This window comes from Pseudogymnoascus verrucosus, assembly GCF_001662655.1.
Source record: "Pseudogymnoascus verrucosus strain UAMH 10579 unplaced genomic scaffold scaffold_80, whole genome shotgun sequence".
Lineage (NCBI taxonomy): Eukaryota > Fungi > Ascomycota > Leotiomycetes > Thelebolales > Thelebolaceae > Pseudogymnoascus > Pseudogymnoascus verrucosus.
In genome coordinates, this window is record NW_017263731.1 from 39672 (window position 1) to 59664 (window position 19993).

The 19993-nt window shown below is 49.9% G+C and overlaps 7 protein-coding genes across 7 annotated transcripts; 4 read left to right on the forward strand and 3 right to left on the reverse strand.

Moving 5' to 3' along the window:
• Positions 1-372: 372 nt before the first annotated feature.
• On the forward strand, positions 373-1917 carry VE01_10364 (uncharacterized protein). The gene is made up of 4 exons (XM_018279763.2): positions 373-693; positions 750-1222; positions 1277-1375; positions 1436-1917. Exons 1-4 carry the CDS (start codon positions 490-492, stop codon positions 1794-1796), a joined length of 1137 nt encoding a protein of 378 aa, XP_018125327.1. The 5' UTR covers positions 373-489; the 3' UTR covers positions 1797-1917.
• Positions 1918-2557: 640 nt separating this feature from the next.
• VE01_10365 (uncharacterized protein) lies at positions 2558-3701 on the reverse strand. Its single transcript, XM_018279764.2, has 2 exons — positions 3190-3701; positions 2558-3132 (listed from the first exon to the last, which is right to left on the reverse strand). Exons 1-2 carry the CDS (start codon positions 3473-3475, stop codon positions 2741-2743), a joined length of 678 nt encoding a protein of 225 aa, XP_018125326.1. The 5' UTR covers positions 3476-3701; the 3' UTR covers positions 2558-2740.
• Positions 3537-6156, forward strand: VE01_10366 (uncharacterized protein). Its single transcript, XM_018279765.2, has 6 exons — positions 3537-4113; positions 4195-4224; positions 4349-4656; positions 4705-4927; positions 4976-5818; positions 5884-6156. The coding sequence occupies exons 1-6, from the start codon at positions 4059-4061 to the stop codon at positions 5994-5996; spliced, it is 1572 nt and encodes a 523-aa protein (XP_018125328.2). The 5' UTR covers positions 3537-4058; the 3' UTR covers positions 5997-6156.
• Positions 6157-8855: 2699 nt separating this feature from the next.
• Positions 8856-10391, reverse strand: VE01_10367 (uncharacterized protein; the record flags this gene model as incomplete). Its single annotated transcript, XM_018279766.1, has 1 exon — positions 8856-10391. One exon carries the CDS (start codon positions 10389-10391, stop codon positions 8856-8858), a length of 1536 nt encoding a protein of 511 aa, XP_018125340.1.
• A 266-nt stretch (positions 10392-10657) lies between these two features.
• VE01_10368 (uncharacterized protein) lies at positions 10658-11782 on the forward strand. Its single transcript, XM_018279767.2, has 3 exons — positions 10658-11279; positions 11362-11477; positions 11530-11782. The coding sequence occupies exons 1-3, from the start codon at positions 11162-11164 to the stop codon at positions 11701-11703; spliced, it is 408 nt and encodes a 135-aa protein (XP_018125339.1). The 5' UTR covers positions 10658-11161; the 3' UTR covers positions 11704-11782.
• A 221-nt stretch (positions 11783-12003) lies between these two features.
• Positions 12004-16550, reverse strand: VE01_10369 (uncharacterized protein; the record flags this gene model as incomplete). Its single annotated transcript, XM_018279768.1, has 3 exons — positions 12004-16215; positions 16270-16381; positions 16438-16550. 3 exons carry the CDS (start codon positions 16548-16550, stop codon positions 12004-12006), a joined length of 4437 nt encoding a protein of 1478 aa, XP_018125338.1.
• A 496-nt stretch (positions 16551-17046) lies between these two features.
• Positions 17047-19888, forward strand: VE01_10370 (uncharacterized protein). Its single transcript, XM_018279769.2, has one exon. The coding sequence runs from the start codon at positions 17171-17173 to the stop codon at positions 19742-19744; it is 2574 nt and encodes an 857-aa protein (XP_018125353.1). The 5' UTR covers positions 17047-17170; the 3' UTR covers positions 19745-19888.
• The last annotated feature ends 105 nt before the right edge of the window (positions 19889-19993 follow it).

A 19993-nucleotide genomic window follows, 5' to 3' on the forward strand; every position in this document is an offset into this window, starting at 1 on the left:
TTCCATTAAAGTGCTCTGCCCCATTGCACTGTGCATCCTACCCAGTAGCACAGGTGCAGAGGGCCGCCGGGTGTGATTGAGAAACACTCCTGGATGTGATCAGTACTTTTTCTATTTGGGTAATTTGTCACTACTGGCTGATTACACCGAGCCCCCGAAACGAACCCCCGACCAGGGACCTTTTTTGGGGGCTATCAGATTCACAGCGCGCCAAAAGAAATCATGCCATGTCGCATGGGAGTGGGTGGTTGCAGCGGACAAGGGTGCCCTATAATACCCAGCACATGCGGAATCCCAGAATGGGCGGCCAGGGGCGAGGGGGAGTGACTGGCCTGGTCGCCGACCCCTCTGATATTGATAATGACGGACTCAGTGTTATGTTCATTACTTACTTGGTGCTGGCATCGCCCTCATTACTGTATTTTTATTCTTCACTGTGGCATCTGGAAATTTTCACCGTGTATGCTTAATTGTTAATTCGTTTTCACGATGAGCGAAGAGTCAGATCCAAACCCGCTGGCGGCCTTGTCACCTCCGCATTGGGTGATTAGCGATACTGATCATGGTGGATATGTGGTTATAGCAAACTGGACGATGATGTGTTTTATGGTTATCACAGTCATTGTCCGCCTGCTCAGGAAGTTATCCATCAGGTCATGGAGCCTTGATGATAATCTGATTGCAGCTGCTGGTGTAAAGAAGCCCTCTACTCAAGTTTGCCTCCCCAGACCAAACTGACAACAACATAGGCATTTGGACTGATACAATGCGGCATACTTCATAAAGCAGTCCTAGCTGGTCTTGGACGCCACGAATCAAGCCTACTCGACGGCGAGATAGATATGTACAACAAATATAACTACACATACCAGATTCTATTTATCATAACGACCGTCCTGGCCAAGATGTCGCTGCTCCTTTTCATCACAAGATTGACACCAAACGTGGCCACAATTAGAGTGGGAAGGATCATTCTATGCCTCATTGCTACATGGGGAGTTGCGACTGTCATTGCATTTGCATTCCAGTGCTCCTTGCCACAACCATGGAACAACATCTCTGGTGTCTGCAAAAACCAGGCTGCACTATACTACGCTGCCGGAATCATTGATATCATCACAGACATCGCCCTTACCATTCTGCCAGTTGTCATCCTCTGGGGTGTCCAGATCCAGCGAAGAAAGAGGGCGATAGTGATGCTGGTGTTCATGGCCAGAATGCTGTGGGTTATTTAGGCGCCTAGCTTGAGGGAGCAACAGCTAACCAGACTCCACAGTGTATGCCTTGCAGAGATCCCGCGATTGATCTATTTGTCGCGATACATTGGATCTACTGACAAACCCTGGTACGGCGCCAATGTGGCAATTTGGACACAGTAAGAAACCCCCCCACCAAAGATCCACCCCTATTTCGCTGACACCAGTCCTCCACGTAGGGCAGTTACGCACCTCAGCATTGTCACAGCTTGTATTCCCAGCCTACAGCACCTTTTGGCGAGCATGCAATCCGGCGTCTTCAACACGGCCCTCCCAGCTGGCTTTGAGGGTGGGCTCTCCTACACGCTTGAGTCTACTGGTAGTGGAGGCATGTCACGCGAACTATACGGCTCAAAGAGGGTCGGGACAACGCGCACAACGGTCGAGTCTGGCACACAGCCACCGCGATCGGAGAGCAAGACGCGCCTGGTAGTGGATGGGGGCATTTACAAAACAACGGAGTTCGTGCTGAACAACGTAGACAACGATCAAGATAGCGGAGCGCGGAAGCGGGGCCCGCCGGCGGGACGCACCGGCTGAACACAGCCCGCTGTCATTTTGCAGGCTAAGTGTGGTAGTGGACGGTACAGTGGCTAGTCTAGTGTTTATTGCTAGAAGTAACGCAGAGTGGTCTGGTTGGATCGGTATCAATAGCGCGGAGACCAAGGATTAGATACCCGTAGCAAATAACGTCTTCATAACTCTTCATACTTCATCCCCTGTGGCGCATTAGCGGCGTGGGCGCATACTATGGCGTTTGCCTTAGCTGGCCGTTATATATCTACGCACGTTTTCCACAAGCCAATCCCGCCAAATGTCTCACTTCCTCAATGTGGCGAAGCTTGCGGTTCTTTGATTGATTCTCCGTGTGTTATGGTTTGGTTTGCGGTGGGTACACCCACGTACGCCCGGCGCCGGATATCTTGGCATATTCTATCACATTTTAACATTGGATCTTATACGATATGCGGCGTTATATAGCCACAATCTCTGAGATATGCAGGCATTATTAAAGCACAGGCAGTGGATTAATGTCAATCAAATGCACGTCGCGTTTCAAATACAACCTTCATATGTACGTACGTGAAATATTGGATGTGGAAGACCTCGCTTGGCATTACGCCGATGCAGGATCGCTCGTAGCACCCTGTAGCACCTGGTAGCACTCCATCACGCCTGATTGCACATGGTACTCTGACATATATATTGGCCGAGATCATTTGGGACAATGCTTGCTTCACACACGGAACGGAAACGGCAAGGTCAATGGACCAATGAAAGAGATCTGCAACAATGGATTCCCTTGTTGTTTGCATACCTTACTATATCGGGCTCGGACATAGTAGCATCGAGAACGCCGCCGCTATTTGCGATCCATATGTATACAACCCACAACTGCGGGTCTGTACCTGTCCGCCCGGATCACTTTCCTACCCTTCCTTCTCTTCCTTGCCTTCCGTCTCATCGCCGCCTTCCCCTTCTCTCTACTCCCTTGCAATCTTGTCCCTAAACATGACAGCGCCGCCCTTGACCCCAGCGATCGGCCCCACATCCGCTCTTCCGGCCTCCTTGAATCCAAACTTTGCATAGTAAGGATCCTTCTCCCATGCAGCAATCACCGACGTGCAAATCCCTTCTCCCTCAGCCTGGCTGATCCCCCACTTGACAAGCGAGCTGCCGTGCTTCTTGCCCTCAAAGTCAGGGTGCGTACAGAGGATGTCAAGGTGCCATGCCTCCTCGCGATCTCCAGACCAGAGGTGCGCAGCATAGGGCACAGCGTCCTTGAAGGCCTTGATGTGCTCCGGGTCCGCAGAACGATCTGGCCAGAAGTAGGACACGACGCTGCCCATAACCGTAGCATAGAAGTTCTTGATGCCTGTTCAAACTATTAGCACCCTGTAGACCCTTCGGTGCGTGGTTCCAGCGAACTTACGTAGATACAACGGGTTCGCGCGAGCCGCAGCCCCGGGTCCAATGCGCTCCCAGCATGCCCATGCAACAACGGAGCCAGTCAAGGCATCCACAGCAACATACTGTTCGTACTCGGGCTTGGTGGCGTACATGGCAATGCGCCTCTCCCACTGGGTGATGTAGTCCTCAGGATATTGGCGACGACGGGGGAACATGAAGCGCCCATAGACGTCGTCCTCCATGAACGCAGCGGCGGCAACCTCAGCCATGCGGGGGTAGTCCGCTGGGACAGCAGCGCGGATAGACATCTTGAGTAGCTTGTTTTTGTGAAACTTTGGCTGTTGCTCTGAGACCTCCTTTTCGCTGGAAATGCTCGTTTCGGGGCGTGCAATGCGAAAGTGATAAATGAGGCCTCCGTGGTGGACCTCCAGAGTGGCCGAGATGGCAATTGTTATTGGCAAACTTGCGGAAGTTCGGACTTGGACACCTTGTAAAATATGCCCCTGTAGTAAGGTGTGTGCCAGGTAAGGGTTGTGGAAGGTCGTCCATACTCAGCTGGCGTGGAATTTGGGGGAGGGGGGTTAGGCCTGGAACCGAACAAACGTGGTAAACAGGCGTGACACGACACCGCGAAGAAATGTGGCACACAAGCAGGGGCTTGACACTTGCGACTGCTACGTTAAGACATAATTAGGATCAATACGCATTGTTGGATCAAGGATATTCCTGCAGGCGCTATATGCGGATAATGTGCCGGTTCCTAGAATCATTGATCTATGGACAAAATTGAAAGCGAACCTCTTTCATACACCATCAACAACTTCACAGAACGTCCTGATCTCTCCGAGGGATTAGAAGAACGAAGCCTACATCTTATAGACCCCAATTGAGATGCCTATCATGTCTGATAAGGAGGATGTCAAAGAGAGACAAGTTGGGGCTGTTGGTGAGTCTCTCCGAGCCCGGATTAATTCATGAGACATTCCGTCAGGGAGAAATAGAACAGTCGCTGACCCCCACTCTATAGACTCAGAGCTGAGCCAGGACAACAGTATCCGTAAGTGACAAGTCCTTTCTGAATCTCCTCAAGGAGTGGTTGCTGAGGCCAATTGGCACAGCAGATGCACTTCCATGTGATGTGATAGCCAGCATAATTGTGCTCAACTGACGTTCCATCACAGCCAGCTCTCGCGATGGGGAAGTCGACGTCTTCGCCGAAGTTGCGCATCCACCGCGGACGATTGGTGCCCTGGAGGTGCTCTCTGCTGGATTCAATGTCTGCAATAGTTGGGCCGGTGTGGCCGCGTCCATGTTCCTCGCCATCTTCCAGGGAGGGCCAGTGACGATCATCTATGGCTGCATCGTCATTCTCTTTCTGATGGGCGCGACGGCATTGAGCTTGGCGGAGCTGAGTGCCAGATATCCAACTGCTGGAGGGCAGTACCATTGGACTGCGATACTCGCACCGAAAAAGTATGCGAGAGGAATGGTATGTTTTTGAACCATGTGTAGCTTGACTGAGCCTGACGAGAAACAGAGCTACACGGTTGGCACCATCAACATGTTTGGATGGGTCGCCATCTGCGCTGGTATTTGCATCATCATGCCCCAGATCATCATGGGGATTGTTGTCTTCTACAACAATGATTTTGTGATTTTGCAGTGGCATTCGTTTTTGATATACCAAGTCCTCAACGTCTCAGTGCTTGTTTACAACCTCTTTATTTTACCCAAGGCAGCATGGACACATAATATTGGCTGTTGGTATATCTGCTTCCGCTTTTGAGTCTTACTAACGACCTTACCAGTCGCATTGTCCCTGCTCTGCTTTATCATCTTTTTCATTACATGTCTCGCCATCGCCGGCCCCAAGCAGCCAAACGAATATGTGTGGAACACCTTCGTCAATGATTCCGGCTGGCCCGACGGAATAGTCTTCCTTACTGGCCTAGTAAACCCCAATTTTATGTACTCCGGTCTTGATGGAGCCATTCATCTTGCGGAGGACTGCATCAACGCTTCGACGGCCGTCCCGCAAGCCCTCATGGCCACCATTGTCATCGGCTTTGTGACGACCTTCGCATTTGTAGTCGCCATGTTCTATTGCATTTCTGACTTCGATGCGGTCCTTATGACTCCAACTGCTGTCCCCATCTATGAGATTTGGAACCAGGCGACTAAGTCCGAGACCGCCGCTACGATCTTCATCGTCCTTCTCCTCCTCACCGGCATCTTTGCTCTCAACGCCAGTCAGCAGACCGCCTCTCGCCTGACGTTCTCCTTTGCTCGCGATGATGCTCTCATCTTCTCCAAATACATAGGCCAGATGCATCAAGGCCTTGGTGTCCCACCATACGCACTTTTCTTTAACTCTTTTGTTGTCTTTATTATCGGATGCATCTATCTCGGCTCCACCACGGCTTTCAGCGCCATCATCGGCACCGGCCTTGTCCTGCAACAGCTCACATTCGCCATTCCAGCCGCTTTACTCATGATACGTGGCCGGGCGCCGCAGTATCTCCCATCGAGCGGGCGCTGGAACTTGGGGAAGTTTGGATGGTTTGTCAACGGCGTAACAGTGGCGTGGAGCGCCCTCCAACTCGTGCTGTACAATCTCCCTCTCGCGCTGCCCGTGTCGGGTTCAACTATGAGTAAGTCCCTCCCCATCTTCCACGGTAAATTTAAATGACCTGGGCCTTGCTGATTCTTTGTGCAGATTATACCTGTGCGGTTCTTGGCTGCATGGCTATATTCGCGCTGGTGAACTGGTTTGCCTACGCGCGCACGCGTTATGCTGGGCCAAAGATCGACTTGACCAAGTTTCAGTAAATATGGGCAAATATGCCCATAGCCATTAGTCTCTGTTCTATTCCATTGAGGGTGTTGAAGTTGTAAAAAAGAACGTTGTAAACCAGACAAAGAAGCTTAATTTGGAAGATACAGTACCATATATACATCTAGCTGTCGCAATATACCATGAATGACTCAGTCTTTGATAGGTTTTCTCGTAATATGTGACTCTAACATTGATTGCTATGGCAATAAAAGGCAAATTCACTGCGTTGTCACAGCTGGTGCTGGAAGCTGAGCTATGGTATGGTATGTCCCATGGCGCCTGCCGCAACAATATGCTTTAGAGCCGCTCTGCTTCCCTTTAGTACCCACGCGGCGATTATCTTCACTAGATGTGCCTTGTTATATTTGCTGATGCTATGCTCGCGACTCCGTTGATTTGACCTGGCTTGGATCTCCTGTCCGCATTCAAGCCGGCTGGGCCCGTATATCCAACATATTTATATTGGAATACCACACCCCTTTCCCGCGCTCTGAAGTATTGAATTGCATGTTCGTGGAATATATGTGACTACGATATTCTGGCAAAGGACCTGGGTCCTTCGCAAATAGTTACAATTGGCTGTTCGATGTCGCCTAATCTAGCAAATGAGACTCCAAGGCATTCATCACATAGACCGACAACCAGAAACCTGGGCCGCGTCCCTCCCAAATAGCTAACCACGGTTCAAACTTCTAACACAATATGGCAGGCCACTATCCTAACAACCTTTATACTCCATATACATGTACTATATGCCGGGGGGAAACAACAGATCGGATTTTGGGGCCATCTCATACTCATGGAAAAGGCTACGCGGCTATCAACGACGATCCACGAGCCAGCCCTCACGCCAGAAGGTCATATCTGCCACTTTGGTATCATGAAGCCTGTTATTATAATTTAGCCAGTAGTTTCATCGGTGCAGAGGTCCCAAAGGAGGGGGAAATCAAGGATTTTTACGAGGCAACTAAGCCTACATATCCGCCCCCTAGGTATAAAAGAGGAATCCGTGAATCCGTGAGGGAGGGGCTTCTTTTTGGTAAGTATACTAAAGTTGTACTGAGGGGCTGCTTCAGCCAAGCTTTGTTGAGGAGGCTACCTGAGGAGATCATACGTACGATCTTGCGTTACCTAGGGGAATGTCGGTGGTTGATAGTGCTCGGCGAAACTCGTCGACTGTTTGACCAGTGGCAGCGTGGCTGTGAGGACATATGTGAAATAGTCACTACGTCGAAGCCTGTCTTCTTGACAAGAATAGAATTCCGAGGCATTTCTTATATTTCAAAAATCAGCAATGTGCCATTTGGGAAGCCCTCGGACGAAGGGGTCCCTGGGGAATTGCTTGGAGTGCCACCCAATACGCGGAGACTTATTGTGTCCAAAGACCACATGGGAATCCGCAATATACGACCTGTTGTGGACGGTGTAGAGCCATCGGAAGATGGATCTGCTTGGTATGAAGTACTTGGCGAACCTAATGCATCATTGAATGCTGAAATTGAGGTCTTATATAATGTGAGACTCCTCTCTGCTAGGTCTCTGGGAAACTCCCCTAAAGTTAACCCAGGGGTTATTTCTTCGAAGAGTCCGGTCAACTATAACTGATCAAAACCGTGAAAGAGGGACGTGGACCATTCCATGTCCGCCTTTGGTCTCGCCGTATAATGTGGATTGCATTGAAGAGGCAAATCAGGGGTCTAGCTGGCTTCACTATACGCAGCTCGATGCTGATGTCAAGGGCCTTACCGTTTGCCGCTGGGATAATCGTAATATTGGATTCCATTTCTTCACAGGTTTAACAGTGGATTATAGGCGTTTCGTCTCCCATATGAAGCAACAGTACTCGGACTCTTTTCTCACTTGGATGTACTTTCCCATCAATCCTGGCGAATCTATAACCGACGTATGGACCCGCAAGGATGGGGTTATTGATGAAAATATCCGATCCTCTGGCCCATCAGTTGTTGTAGGTGTTCCTTTTCGGATGTATTATCAAGACTAAATTTGCTATTATAGCTCGAAACATCTCTATGCAGAACGATGACTTTCGGGGCATATATACCTTATAAAGAAACGCCCTCTAGTCAGCCTACTTCTCAAATGAGGCCCCATCAGTCTCGTTCTCTTCTTAGAAGTGGCGACGGCGCCATCTCGGGGATATTCCACAACGGTTTCGATCCGATATCACCATTTATCACGGAGTTTGGAGTTATATGCGATTCTCACCGCGCGAGGAAGCCAACCAACCAAATACCAAGTTCGGAAGTGTATTTGTACCCGACCCCTTGGGCCAACTCTCTAGTATGGACCTATGAGTATGAGGATGCTCATGATTAATGGTACTTGACAAAGGCTCCACTGGAAGGCCTCACTGGGGTACAATTCTGTCAAGACAGGGGACAGCGAAAACGTCCGTGTATTGGACTCATCCTACACTACAGCGACGGGCATACAGAATCTCTGGGGCAATTCCGCTGGGACTTAACAGTTTCCGATATAATCAGCACTCCTATTAGGATCGAGATATGCAGCGATGAGGATCGGCGCTTCAATAACCCTTATATCAGGGCTGTGGAAACAATACCGCCATTCGATACTTGGGGAGACGAAAGAAAGTGGCAAAATATTCCGAATCATGGGGTCATCGTTTGGTGGAACAATCCTAGGCTAGGCGAAGAGATCGCGCTTTATAAGTCTTAGTTTCAATAGGTATTGTGAGGCGAAGGGGCGAAGCTTCGTGGTGCACAGGCGATGGACGTTCCAAATTATCGTAGGTAGGTTATTGTTAATATGATTATTCAACGGGTATAAGATGCTGTTCAATCCCACGTGTCCATGCGCCAGGCCGCTCTCTACGGTGTCTCCCCATTCTCCTTGCCCTTCCCTTTCTTCTCCGTCGCTGCCGGCTCACTATCCGCGGTTTCCCCCGCTCTTTTAGCAGGGCCATTATCAACTCCTGGCATTTGCGCCTCCTTTATCACATCCCGAGGTGCACTTGTATCCAATCCCGTCCACGCCGGATCCCAGCCCTGTTCCTCGTCTACCGCGCCTTTCGCCATCCCTTCCTCCGTAACGCCCTTGATATCACTCCAGTACTCCAGCCGTTTAACTTCCCCATCCGCGGCCTCGACCGCATTAAGTAGATGATTAAGCCTCTCCTTCCTTTTACCGTCTTCCGCGTTTGCAGCCTCACCCTTCTCTTCTACTTCTTTCTGCTCTTTTGAAGTCTCATCCAATGCCGTAGTCAGATGCGCAAGCAGAGTCCGTCGTGACGCCTGAAAGATAAACATGCCCATAACATCATGCATCCTCTCCGCAAGGTCCTTTAAGTCCGCCTTGCCCCCCTTCACAAACGCCTCTACAACCTCACTCTTCTCTCGATCGATCCTGCACGCCTTCAGCGCCGCAAGCACCTGTTCAATATCTTTTATTTCTTCTACCTCCCCCCGCACCATATCACGCCTCGAGCTGCGCCGACTCACGCTGGCACTCGCGCTGCTCAACCTATCCGGATGCACCGCGAAATACTCCGCGGTCAGTCTGTGCGGGTCCTCCGTGTCCGTTTCGTGGTGCACGCGCACGCGCTTCCGGATCCACGCGCGGCGGCGAACAAAAGAGTTGTACCAGGTCGGGCCGTGCCAGCTACAACGTTTGCTGAACATGAAGCTGTACTCCCAGCCCTCGTCGTCAAGGATCTCGTTATCAGGATCGCGGTTGATGACCCAGTCGGCCCAGGCCCAGGTCCAGCCTGGATCAGGCACCTGGGCGTTTTTTATATTTGTTGCGGATGGTTTGAAGGCGATATTGGTCCACGGTGCGGCGTCGAACATGCCAAGGGCGCGAAAGCTGAATAAAGGGTGTCCACAGAGGAAGCCTCCACGTTCGTTCTCGTAGAGCACATCGATTGCCGACTCAGGCGTGCAGATGCTGGGTGATCGGTCTATGGTCACCGACGGCACTACCTTGTGCTTCGGGCGGCCAGACCTGCTATTCTCTCCATCGCTCCCTGACACTATAACGCGCACTCCTGCGCTCTTCGTCGGGGTCACATCCAGGCTGCTATCATCGTCTGTGATGAGCTGGCCTGCACGCTCTCCGGTTCGTTCTTCGGTCCATTTCTTGCTCCACCGTTTATGCTCGATCCCGCCCCTGATCCTCGCGGAGCCCTTGCCGTGGTCGAAGCTATGGCGGCGAGAGAGTGGGGTTTGTGATGTTTGCGGGGTGACGGAAGACTCGTCGTCGCTGCGGGGGATTTCGACAGAGCGGCTGCCTACTGGAGATAGATTAGTCTGGTCGACGAGGTGTATTTCATGGTCGTAGTCCTCGTCGCGTAAGGCAATCGGGCGGCGGCTGGAGGCGTGTGAGACCGCGTTGAATAAGGTGGTCATTGTGGGGTTTCGTTGGAAGATAGCTTATGCTCGCTGCATCTCGAAGCTCACGGGACAGCTAGAAAGCTGTTTGAGATGTGAATCTGCACCATATACGTGAGATAGGGGGGAAGGCAAAGCTGTGGCCGTGGGTGGCCGTCGTTTTGGCCTTGTCTTGAGGTTCCAAGTCGCACACCGAGATAACAATGATGGCGAACAAGCTACCGATTGGGCCAAATCACAGAACTTCCAAAAGAACGAATAATTAACAAATATGCATAACACAATAATTACTCCGTATACCAAAGAGTGACGAGACGCGACTCTCCTAAAACAAATACAAGCGTCCAAGTTACCAATGTCCCAGTTGTTCAGCTACCTACCAGGCAGATTCCCCACCAGGAAACCTTGGAAGGACCTTGCTAACTAACAACTTACTAGAGTAACTTTAGCATCTATCCAAGCTCCAATCCAAAATCCAACAATCACGTGCAACCAACAAATCGATGACGTAGCAATTGTTGCTCACTTGGAGATCCCAAGGTCATAGGCAAATGTAGCAATGCATTTCACAAGGATGGACGAATCATATAACGAGATTGACCCAGCTTGTAACAGGACCCCTCATCACTCTCCGCAAACATCTGTCGCCTTCGGCTTTCGCTCCCTCCATTGACTTCTTCTCTTTAAAAACAACTCTGAATCTTGACCTCAATTGTCGAGCGACTGTTCCATTATCATATCAACACTAATATAACCTCCTCCTCCAACCACCAACAACCACATCAACAATGGCCCAGCCAAAGTCCCGCGTCCCTCTCGCTGTCGGCCTTACCGCCGCAGCAGGTGTCGGTTACTACCTTTACCAGTCCGGTGGTAATGCGAAAGTAGCAGAGAAGAAGTTTGAGGGTAAGCCAGCCAGATATCCATTCCTACGTCTACCAGCTTTGCAAACGGGCGACAATATGACGGCCTGCTAACACCACCCCAGCGGATCTCTCATCTGCCTCCGCGCGCGTGAAGGGCGAGCTCCCCGGCCGTGGCAAGGAAGCCGAGAAGACAGCCGCTGCATGGGCCACCGAGAAGGGCCAGCAGATCGACGACGCCGTATGTCCTCCCCTACAGCCTTAACCCCACTGCAATATACTGACAAGACCAGGCTGAGAAGGCGCGCAAGGAGCTTAACAAGACTGGGGAGTCGTTGGATTCCTACCGCAAAGAGGTGGGCAAGGAGGCCATGGCCAAGGTCGACAAGTTCGATGCCACAATCGAGAAGGAGGCTGCGAAGGCGAAGAGCGGTATCTCTGGCTGGTTTGGGGGAAGCAGCAAGTAATCTCGTCGCTTGGGAATAGGAGTAACCTTTTAAGGACTGTATATGATTTGGTATATATCCGCAATCACATTTAAAACCTCGTGGTGACTTTGTGTGTGACGTAGTGACAGCTGAAAAATCATCGTGACATGAATATCATTTGATTCTCATATCTTCTTCTATCATCTCAGATACCCCCCACTAGCCGAATCACCAGGCCCATTAAACTCCAACATATATATGCAGCAACGCTGATAAAAAACCGCTCCGAACTTGCATTAGCCATTAACTCCAAGATATTGTCTCTTTTACCTCATCCCATCAAACTCCATTCATATCCACATCCGCCATCTCCGCCTCCTTCAGCTCCCTCTTCCGCTCTCCCAGCTCCCACTTCCACAGATCCTCAAATGCGGTAGGCTTCGTCTTCACATCAGTGTCCTTCAACCCAAGTTTCCGGACAACCTTGAATGCGCCGGTGCCGACACTCATCGTCTGTCCCATAATGATACACTCCGAAACACCTTCAATAGAATCCTTCTTCATCCCCGCTGCCGCATCAAACAAGTGATCGGGCGTCTTCTCGAACGACGCAAGCTGCAGTACCGAATCTCTCATCTTGCTGAGACCAAAGCGCGTAATTCCCAAAATCTCACCCTTGTATGTCATCACATCAGCTAACAGCTGCATGTGACGCGGATCGATATTCATTTCGCTCATCACGCTCTCAATCTCATTAGCAATGGTGGTTCGCGCCGCTTCTATACCAAGGACTTGGTTGCATTCGACGACGCTGTTGGTTGTGACTCTAGTACCAATGACACCCTCGGTGGTCATACAGGCACGAAGACCGTAGCCTTCGACGTGGACGGTGTGCTCTCCCTTATCCTGCTGGATGATGGCTCGAGTGGCCTCTGGGTAGCCAGAGACGGGGATGGTAGGGATGGTGCGCTTCAGGTGGTTAACGCGGAGGAGAAGATCAGATGCTTCATCTGTCGACTTCTTGGCGGCGGCGCTGCGACCAAAGGTGCCAGTGTTGGAGCCGTGAGCAACACGAACGAAGATATCGTCGCCGATAATGTCGAGTGCGTCGTTAGGTATCTTCAGCTTTTTATTCCTCAGAATAGCATTCGCGATATCCGCTGTGGTGATATCAAGATGCATCTCGCTCACACCTTGAACATCCACTGACAAACAAATTGTTGCGCTCTTGGCTGACCACATATCCTCGACAAATCGTATGCAATCTGAGATATAGGTCTTCTCGATACGGCCCTTAACGACGCGTGCTGCAACAATATCGTGTGGGTTTTCCAGGGGACACGTCATTACAGGCGTACTGATCAGCTTCGAAGCATTGATGATTTCCTTGATACGGGGCACACCCTGGGTGATACTCATACCAGCAACACCAGCAAAATGGAAAGTTCTCAGCGTCATCTGCGTTCCGGGTTCACCAATAGACTGGGCTCCAACAGCTCCGACGGCATGCCCTGGCTCAACGTGTGCCTTCAAATATTTCATCAGGCAGAGCTCAATGAACTTGGCCAATGTAGCCTCCGAAACCTTTGCAACTCGGTCCATTTGGTTTCGTCTTGTTTGGTCTTCAGTGGCGGGGTTATAGTGTGTATCGGAAAGGCTTGGGTTTTCTGCCAGTTCGGGCAAGCCAGCCCTTTTTCGTGCCTGAGAGAGCTTTTGTGCCAGCCTTCCAACGTATTTGCTTACTTCGCTAACAAAGCCTCGAGCACTTTCTAGTTCATCAATTGCATAGTCGCTCTGGTCGTTGTACTCCAGTTTCTCGTTGTGAAGTAGGCCACGTCTCGTAAGCTTTGCTTTCTCCGGTTCGAGGAGTGCCGCGCATTGGGCCGTAATCTCGTATGGCAGGAGAGCAGCGTCGTTGTTATCCCACGTCAAACTCTCAGCATGCGTAAATGTTCGATCGAAATGCACAGGCACAGCGCTGCCTTCCATATCAACGGGATCAAGTTTATCAGCTCCAAACTGGAACTGAACGATGCCTCCAGACGAATTTCTAACGGTGTCGTCATACTGTGTAGACAGATCTTCCAAAGATTTCATTAGACGTCTGGACATGTAACCAGTCTCAGCGGTCTTTACAGCAGTATCGACCAGACCTTCACGACCTGAAATAGCGTGAAAAAGAAACTCGGTAGGAGTGAGGCCGCCAAAAAAGCTATTGCGCACGAATCCTTTTGAGGGCGGTTGACGTGCATTTTTGGGGAAATGAGGCAGAGTACGGTCTTGGAATCCATCCGCAACTCTGGCTCCTGAAATCATTTGCTGACCGACAAGAGTGACCATTTGCGCGACGTTAATATTTGAGCCTTTCGATCCGGATTTGGCCATGATAAGTGGCGAGTTCCACTTGCTTAGTGTATTGATACAGAACTCTCCAGCTTGCTGTCTAACTCTGCTGAGAATACCAGAAATCTTATTCTCCAATGTTTCTTCCATGTTGCAGCCAGTTGCTTTCTCCAGCTTGCCTGACTTGAATTGGACAATGAGATCGTCACATTCGGCATACGCCTTTGTGACAAGAGCCAATTTCTGATCCTCAAGACTTTTGCTTGGATATACGTCACTGATGCCAATTGAGAAGCCCCGGTTAGTCAGATATCTTGCTGACAGCTTCGCAAGTCGATTCATCGCCAAAACTGCATGATCGGGTCCGAAATCTCTCAGGATGGTATAAAATATGCAGTCTTTCTTTCCCGATCCAACGGTCGTCTTGTCCATTCTACCACACATAACCTCTGAGTTACGGACAACGAGCCATCCGTCGTTCGGATCCATATCCGGGGCCTGTCCAGCAACTGCTTTGTAATCTCGACACTTCGCATCAAGATTAACCTTGACAGGAGATGTTTTATTAGGGCGCATGAGAACACTGAAAACCTGTTTTCCCGTCCAGAGAGCTTCCGGTTTTATGATAGCTGGGGGCGGAATATCAATATCCATTTTTCCGTCCACCATGTACATGCACAGATGTGCAAACGTTTTGCGGTCGAAGAAGTTCTCTTTGCTACTGAGAAGGTACGCGGCCGTAATAAAATCTTGGGTGGCCGAAATAATAGGTTCTCCGTTTTTGGGCGTACACAAATTGTTCTTCACGCCCATCAGGTTGATAGCTTCTGTTCTCGCCTCTTCCGTTTGCGGGACATGGATATTCATCTCATCACCGTCGAAATCTGCGTTGTAAGGGCCACAGACGCACTCGTTGAATCGAAAGGTTCTCCATGGTCGAACTTTGACGTAATGACTCATAATACTAAGTTTGTGTAGAGACGGTTGGCGGTTGAATAGAATAATATCTCCATCTTCCAGATGCCTCTCGACAACGTCACCAACGCGGAGAGTGTTGGCCGTGTATTCCCGATCGGCATGCTTCAGTGAGACCTTCCGCCCATCCATCTTCTTTTCGACGATGTTAGCTCCTGGCCATTTACCGGGTCCTCGCTTTATGCATTCCCTCAGCTTATGGATGTTCCTGTCATGAACTCGTTCCGGATATGTCATGTTGGTGGCCACAAGAATTGGGATCGCAACTTCTTCAATGCTAAGGTTGGGATCCGGGGAGATAACGGTTCTCCCAGAAAAGTCAACACGCTTCCCCGAAAGGTTGCCTCTGAAGCGGCCTTGTTTGCCTTTTAACCTCTGGCAGAACCCACGAATAGCTTTTCCAAATCCCGGTTGCTGGAGACCTGGAACGTCGCTATTCACATACATAGCAATTTGAAGTTGTAGATATTCCCACTGCTCCATAATTGTTTGGATGGGCTGTCCTTTTTGCAAGGCACTCCTGATCAGCGAGCTGATGTGAACAATATCACCTAACTTCGATGTTAAATCGTCTTCGGTGCTGGCACCATCCTGGGCCACCGACGGCCGAATGCAAATTGGAGGAGCAGGCACATATTGCCACAGGAACATTTCTGGCCTTCCCTCGGATGGATTGATTCCGAGCAACTCGCAGTCTGTTGGCGTGATCATCCTGAAGAGGTTCAGAACGCGAAGAGGGTTCAAGTCGTCCATTGCTTTCTTCAGGTGTTTATCCAATTCAGCATTGGTCTTCTTTGCCTCCACAAACGACTTGTCAAAGGCAGCCTTCTCTGGGGGGATAACTTTCTTCGCCGCTGTAGATTTGTTGTAGGCCAAAAATTTGTCGTGCGTAAGCTTGAATACACCGGTTTTCCGAATCTGACCGTTGACTGCGCTACAGTATGGGCAAGTCTTCGCCTTCCGGCATTGGGCGTTGATCTTTTTACAGATTTGAGTGCGCTTCAAATTGTCGATATTGGGTCGTCGTAGCTCTTTGAGGAATTGTCGGCGCTCAGTCTCGGTGAGCAACACTCGGGCGCAGTCCTTGCAGATCTCTTGTAGAATAGCTATCACAAGCTTCAAGTAGCCGATATGAAACGCCGGGAGGGCCAATCTGACGTGACCGAAGTGGCCGTTGCAATTATTCAGTCCTTCGCCGCAAGTTTCACATCGTCCCGTCTTGCTTGAGGTACCCTAGAAGCGACGTCAGTGTTGCAGTTATGATCAGAGAGTTGATATACGACTCACCAGCCTAGGATCTACGGCTCCATTCGGGACGGGTTTGCGATTCTTCTCGACATCGTAGAGCATGCGATCAGAGACCTCTAGAACTCCTTGGTTTACAATATCGCGTGTGGACCTAAGTAGTCAGTTTGAGCACGAATATACAAAAACAGCAGTCGCATTATCACTTACTGGACTCCAAATTTAAGCTCTTTAAAGCGCTTGGGGATCTTATCCACAACCTGCTCTTTGACTGCAGGGCCACTCGAGCGAACAGGCTCGATGCCAGAAGAGGTGAGCTGCATCGTGACGCCGTGCTACCTTCTGTAATTCATGGGTATATTGTCGCAAGACTGTATAATTATGCTTCAATAAACAGAAAGTACTGTAAGAATGGGGCGATTGCAAATGGTTGGAGTCACAACGAGGCATTTGGCGTAAATTTCCATGAGCACTAGTCGATGGTGGGGCACGACTCTATCATCTAATCTAATCTGATTGCGAAGGATCATCCGCAATGTATCTTTTTGGTCAAAACTGCACGAGCAGTACAGCATGTAAACTCCGGGTCAATTTGCATTCTCATACTGATAATATACACCGAACAATTCTAGTAAATACAGTTGATTGCTTAGAACTAGGGAGATATTTGGTCTGTCTCAGCTGTTCGAGTTTGCTCGTAATTACTCACATTGACTGAACTCAAGTACGGAGTACGGAGTAGAGTATTTCCGCAAATATGGCAGTATTATACACTAGTCTTCATTTATTTCAATTCACACCGCCTTGCGCCTCCGTCGGTGACAATTTTGAAGCTCTAAATTGAAAGGGACTAGCTACATACCAAATTGCTGTTAATCTCAGGGCAGAACCACTCACCAATTCCTCCATCTTCTTGGTTGTTTGCATGTCATGACTGTAGGACATGGTACCTGGCAGCCGTAGCATTTCGATATGCAAGGCAGCCGTGTCTAGATGTTCGCCAACGCTCCATCGCGACATTCGCGAGCCATTGCTTTTTCTATACCCGACGTGGGCACGAGGATTTAGTTCAAGCGCTGCAGAGGTTCTCCGCAATGAGCAATCGACCCTCCATTCTCGACTGGCACCTGAATCACAGCAAGCATGTTCGTCGTCAGCGGCCTCTTTTGATACCCGCGCCCTTGATACCCGCCCGGTGGCGCCGAGCTCGTCCAGTCAGGAGTATGAATCGATTTCAAAAGCACGGGGAGCACAGCAATATGCTCACGCGACGAGCAATAAGGACACTTGCAACAATAAGGGGCCTCGAGGCGGCTTGTCCCCGAACGGCCGTAGAAGCAACCAGAAAAACCCTCGTCCTCGGCGTTTGCAGATACAGCGGGTGGTGAGCGTTAACGACGCCCTTGACATTCGCCTACGTCGGGTGAAGATTGAGGAAGGTGATACGATGCCAAAGGCTCGCAAGTTCCGTGCTAAGTCCAGCAAATACCCAACTACCAGCGAGCAACAAGGCGATACAGGGGCTACCATGATGCGAAATATTGTTAAAGCATATCCGCGCCCAATTATAAAGGGGGACTCGTTCAGAAAAGTTCCATATGGACAGAAGGTGCGGATGATATTATCGACGACAGAACGTGCCGAAATGAGGTGGTGGTATCAAGACGAAGTACGCAGATTGCAGCACGAAAATATGAACGAGGATAGAGGTTTTCCCCAAAAGGGTCCTCCAGAAGTACTCAAGACTCTTATTCGTTACACTCCGAAACGAGTTGAGAACACTCTTCTTAGAATTTCAGTCCCCGACAACGCTGTTGACTCATTGCTCGTTGGGCCTGGTAACAATATAATTGATATCAAGAACCTGACGGGTTGCGATATCGAACTTCTCGAAGCTGAAGAGGGCAAATCTACTCGGTCATTACTATTGTCAGGGCCGCCGATATGCATCTCAGCGGCAGCAGCACACATTTTCCGAATCGTCCCGGCGGCAGTTTCCAACTCGACAAATAGAGCTTTTACGTTTTCCCAATACAACACCCGGTCATCAACTACAGGCGTAGCCCAGACCACAGATGCAAGAGGCTCGGCACATATTACAACGCAGTATTACCTTGCATCCAGTAAGGTTGACGATATACCGAGGAGGGCAGACAGCATACCTAAGCCTAAGAGACTGACGGAAAAGTCCCTCGAATTATACATACGATCATTAACGGGAATCAAGATGACGAGTCCGCTTCATAAGATGCTCTACAGGAAAAACGAAGACCATGTAGAAATCGTGGCCGAACGGTTGCTAGAGGTGTTTGCCTATGACGAGTGTATGGATGTGATGACGATCACTGCCTTGAACGAAGCAGTGTCATTTCTTGCAAAGTATGGTAGGGTCGCTGCGACCCGGGAGATATTCGACAAGGCGCGTAGGGTCAGATTTCCATTGACACCCGAAACCTACAACATCCTTCTACGAGGCTGTGCGAAGACCCAGAATATCAATACTTTCGCCGCTTTATTGGGGGTAATGATACATAGTGGCTATCGCCCCAATTCTGGAACTTGGAGGGCGTTTATGATGGTATTGCGAAACCCCAAAGCCATTTTGCATGTCTACGAAGCAATGCAAGGCCGAGGGCTTTTCCACGAGGAAGGGCTCTTGAGCGACGTCTGCGAGCTCTTGCTACCCCACGAAATGACTTTTTGTCTGAACAAAAATCAGCTCGTTGCCCCTTTCATCGAACACATGTCATCACGTTATGGAGATGGATGGCTCTCGGTGTCGGGGGCTAACAAAGTTTTGGAAGAACTGGGCAAGCGTGGTCTCCTCTCGGAGTGTTGGTCTCTCGTCGACTACATGGTCGAGCAGAATATCCTGCCTAATGCTGTGACTATCAACACCATCTTCACACACTCAACGGATGCGAGAGACTTTCGAAACAACATCAGAGCTTTAGATCGCGTCTCTGAGCAGGCCAGGTTTCGACCCGACGGAACGACGTACGAGATCCTTTTCAAACTCGCCTGGCGCTGGCGCCTTTACAGTACCGCACGTGTTATTTGGCAACGCGCCTGCCTAGATGCATGCGCTAGGTTCGAGATGCGACAACGGGTTTCTACTAGCCTTCAATCTACATTCATGTTCCAAAGCACAGCCCTTCCGTCTCTTCCTGGCCCATCCGCTCCGGCTGACAGCGTGTGGGATCTGACGGCTGGAGTTTTTGTCGTTAGGGAAATCTGCCCACCAGCTCCCAAGGATGAGAGTCAAACCCCTGACGAATCGTCTCTAAGTCAATGGAAAGCCTTTCACCACGCAGTTGAAACTGTCAAGTCAGAACTGTTGATTTTTAAGGAGTGGCGCGCTGTTGGGTCCCTCACGAAATTACTGGTTGCCGCGGTCAAGACAGATGAAACTGTTTCGAAGCAAATGGACAACAATTTCGAAAAGGGAATGGAGCATTTGTTGCAATATGCACCGGTTGTTAGAATAAAGCGAAGGTTCTGGCGTGACGACGAATAGTCGCGTCGCTTGAAGTGGGAATTAGGAACGAACTGTATAAAAATATTAGAGGCTTAGAGCCATCGTTGTAACTAGAAATTATGTATAGTAGATATATGTACAATACTACACTCTTGTAATATAAACAATGCGCTTCACAGGAAGAGCAAAAATATTTCTCATGAAGCTAAAGTGTGAAGCTAAAGTGTGCTGGTCCCCATATCAACCCTCGGTATCAACCCTCAGCCGTGCACGGTCCTACTTCGGACT